The sequence below is a fragment of the Diabrotica undecimpunctata genome, chromosome 5 (genome assembly GCF_040954645.1).
Source record: "Diabrotica undecimpunctata isolate CICGRU chromosome 5, icDiaUnde3, whole genome shotgun sequence".
Taxonomy (NCBI): Eukaryota; Metazoa; Arthropoda; class Insecta; order Coleoptera; family Chrysomelidae; genus Diabrotica; species Diabrotica undecimpunctata.
The window spans coordinates 33,756,310-33,760,689 of NC_092807.1; the positions used below are offsets into that span (position 1 = coordinate 33,756,310).

The 4,380-nt window shown below is 33.9% G+C and overlaps 1 protein-coding gene across 1 annotated transcript; it reads right to left on the bottom strand.

The window, feature by feature from the left end:
• Nucleotides 1–607: 607 nt before the first annotated feature.
• On the bottom strand, nucleotides 608–1,034 carry LOC140442144 (uncharacterized). Its single transcript, XM_072533221.1, has 2 exons — nucleotides 876–1,034; nucleotides 608–805 (listed from the first exon to the last, which is right to left on the bottom strand). The coding sequence occupies exons 1-2, from the start codon at nucleotides 1,032–1,034 to the stop codon at nucleotides 608–610; spliced, it is 357 nt and encodes a 118-aa protein (XP_072389322.1).
• Between the last annotated feature and the right edge of the window lie 3,346 nt (nucleotides 1,035–4,380).

Genomic DNA, 4,380 nt, shown 5'->3' on the forward strand with positions numbered 1-4,380 from the left:
AGATAAATCTCCAGTCTGAATAATAAAATGTGTAGGAGTCCCATCATTAAGTAAATTAAGCTGTAAGTCAGAAATTAATTTTTTTTTAGTTTTCTATATTCTTCTTTGTTTTCATTTTCGTTCTCGCTTAGGTTTCGTCGTATTTCCATGAGAGCTTTTGTATCTTTGCTAATCTTTTGACTTTTGGTGTCATTTTTCTTGCAAAATTTGAGTTGTTCTAACCGAGCCTGTTATTAATTTATTGTGATCGTCGATACTTAGAGGTTTGGGATTATTACTCTATAAAGTTTCGGCTATATTTTTTATGCATGCTTCTGGCTGATGTGGTGAATTCCAAACTATGCGTTTGCAACTGTTTAACATCTTTGCTCTTTCTTTTTGTAGGTTTATCATTACTCTAGCTCTTACTGGTTTGCCGCATACTACTGATAGTTTATTGAGTACAGATTGACATCTTGAATAATTTGCTTTTTGTCTGTTATTATATAATCATATTCGCTTTTAGTTCTTTCGCCTGGACTAGCCCACGTCCGTTTTCTATTCTGTTTCTTCTTAAAAAGGTGTTCATTGCATACAGTTTGTGTTGCAGTAAAAAGTTGGTAAGCATTTAGCCTCTTTCGTTTCTTACTCCGATTCCAAAATCTCCGATTGCCACTTCTTGTTCTTCCTTTTTCCTTCCGAGTTTCCCTTTAAAATCTTGCATTATCAGATTGTAATGAGCCGGTTCCTGCTTTTTTGCTGTTTCAATTTCGTCATAAAAGGCTTCAGCAATTTCATCTTCGTAATCGCTGGTGGGGGCGTATACCTGGATTATACATAACTCTTGGGGAAATGCAGTCAATGCTCTGTATATTTTTCTGTAATTTTTTGTGTACTAATAAACCTATTCCTCTAGTTGTCGATTTTGTTTCCATTTTATAGTGGAATATATTGCCTGATTTTAGTTTGACCTGATCTTCAACTCTTCTTTTGACTTCGCTAATTTCTATAATATCCCATTTCACATGTTTGAGTTCTTCCTCCAGTTCTGTCATTTTTTCATCCTTACATAAGGTTACATAAGGTTCTTACATTATACGTAATTATGTGCAGCGTTCGTCGCTCTTGCTAGCCTCCTACAACCCGGGGATTCCTGCAACCCGCTGTCTGTCCGAGTCCTACCGCTACCTTGGTTGGGAACTAGAGAGCTGTCGGGGACTGAGAGACGTATACTGCAACAAAGTTAAGTTTGGGAATATGACTGATACCTTGACGATGCGCAGTGAATCGTGTTTACTTGTGTTACCATGGAAACGACCAGTGTACTGCTTGCCAGTGTCGTAGTTTGAGAAGTACGTATCGCAGAGAGTGTTTGACTTATTGATTTGATCGTGTTGGATATTTTATTAGGTTTTTTAGATTAGTGCTTAGTATATTGGTTGTAGTAATTAGTGTATTATTAAGTCATTTAGTGTTTCTATATTGTGTTAAGTTTAGTTATTAATAATAGTTATTTAATAATATGGCTTCCAAAAAGATAGGAACAAAAATAACCATCATACTTTTGACCAGATACTCTTCAAATTATCTCGAACAAATTGCAGGTGGAGAAAATTCGAAGACAATTGGAGTGTCCTAATGAAAAGTTATGTTATTGGTTTAAAACGAATACAATATTTAAAGCAGCTAATTCAATTTCAATCTGAGGGTAGAACCATTATTTATACCGATGAAAGATATATAGGTGCACATCAGCCATACTGCACCATATCATTGGGCAGATCTAAGGTTTTCGATTAACGATTTCTAAGGGCAAAAGGCTAATTATTGTTTATGCTGGATGAGAGACTGGATTTATAGTTAACGCTATGTGCGTTAATGTGCGTGTGAATTTTTCAATCAGGTACATGTTTATAATTAAAAAATCAGTTGTTATAACAATAACAGTTTATTTAAACTCGTTCTTCGTGATAATGTTAATAAATTGTAAGTATTGAGGAATTTTGTTATTTATTAAAGTACTATTTTACTCATTATTTTTCGAGTGCAACGGACTATAAACTTCATAATGATTAAAAACTATGAAAATGAAAATTTACAAATTCATTCTTAACTTAATTGAATATACTTATAAAAAATTATTTTAAATCTACCTGTTTCCGCCAGCCACTGGTAGAAACAGTCCGCCCACTTGCGCTAAACACTACGTCATATTCCCAAACTTAAATTTGTTGCACTCTATTCTTGAATGTCTGTGCATGCTGAGGGGGTTTTGGTATTTAAACACCACGCTTTCCAGATGGGTTTGTGAGTTGGTTTAGGAAATTTGTACGATAGTAGGTATTGGGTAGGAATATGGTTAGAACACGATTTCTCTCCACAGGAGTTGAGAGAGAATCAAGGCTCGCGTAGGGCAGGGTCGCATCCCTAAAGAAAGTCTATCCTCCACTGAGATTGTGGAAGAGTACCTACCCTCTATCGCATCCTCTACCCAAGTCAAAGCCGAATAGATTACAGGTACACAACACTAATCAAAAACATCTACGAGAACGCTACATCAAGTATACAACTACAACAAGACAAAAAAAAATTCAGCTTAGGTCGAGGAGTTAAACAAGGAGATAATATTTCACCAAAATTGTTCATGGCAGCTTTAGAGTCAATATTTAAGAACACTCAATGGCAAGATATAGGTGGGTATTAATCGCAGCCAATTTACAGGATACAGTTTCTATAATACATTCGCTTTAAAGTCTGTCTGAAAGAGCAGGATTAAAGATAAACTTTGAGAAAACAAAACTTATGACAAATCTCGTAATAAGTGGAAATATAACTATAGACAATAATACCATACAACAAACAGACACTTACAAATATCTGGGACACGAGATCAAAATAAGCAGAGACAATTAAACACATGAAATGAAGAGGCGAATAGGCCTGACATGGGCAGCATTTGTCAAATTAAGCCATATTCTAAAAAGTTCAATTCCCATGTGTCAAGCGAAAGGTTTATAACCAATGTGTTTTGCCTGTACAAACTTATGGAGTAGAGACTTTAACACTCAAGCAAAAATCTGCGAATAAACTCTAGAGTTACACAACGAGCTATGGAACGTATAAAGCTGAACGTGAGCCTTCAAGACAACATAACAAACCAACAAATTAGGTAAAGATCAGGAGTTCAAGACGTCATCGAAAGAACCACGACGCTTGGAACTGGGCAAAGCACTTAGCCAGAACACAAGATGGACGGTGGACCAGACGTATTATGAAATGGAGGCCCACAAACTATAAAAGAAGCCAAGGACGACCACCGACTAGATGGACCGATGATATAAAACGTGTAGTGGGAAACTGGCTACAAGCGGCCCAGTGTAGAGAACATTGGCTGATTGATGATGATGATGAACATTACTTAAAAGTAAACAAAAGTGGTCGAAATTGAGGTGTTGAATGTTGGCGAATGATTTTTAATAAACTGTTTTAGTATTTTAAAAAGAGTTTGATTTGTTTGTGTGGTTACTGTGAAGTCTGCACTGGTCTTAGTTTTCTTTATTTTGGGTGTTGACCCAAGTAAAATAAATTGCTGATGGGGGAAAATACTCTGTTAAATTATGGTTTATTTTAAATATTCATATTTTGACGTCAAGGTTTAGGTTTAGCAGTTGAATTATGAACACATGTTTACAATACAACCTGTACAGATGAAAGAAATATATCTTAAGTATTTTAATATTATGTTCTTTAACTATTTACTTAATTTTTAAAGTTTTTAGAGTTTTAAAAAATCTAAAGTTGAAAGAAGTCATCTGTTATCATTGAAAAGCATTTTAAACTGTGATAGAAAAATTAAACTAAAATTCCTAGAACGAGTTTTGTCAAATCCAATTCAAGAACATGTAAAGCTGACTAAAGCAAAAAATAAAAGCGTCTTTTGTGTTCACCTTCCACAAATTCTTTTTCAGAAATGTTGTTCGGAAGAATTGAGACCTCCGTCTACTAGGAACTTTAATCCCGCATTCCGGAGGCACAATTCTTTAATTTTAAGTTAAAGTTCAGGGGAGTACAACAATATTACTACTGTACAATAGTTTTACGACTACAATCAACGATGGGAACATATTTTATTCGTTTTAAAATCCATTTAGTATAGAAATATTTCAGGCATGATATTTATGTGACTCTTCATTGCAATAAAGCAAAAGTAATGACGTGTAAGTAATTTAATACGATATTAGAGATAAGAAATTTAGAAATAGAAATATTACGCAACTATGTGATAGTTATAGTTGAGTTATTGTGCCACAAAATAATAATAGGGATATATATATATATATATATATATATATATATATATATATATATATATAAGATATATATATATATATATATATATAT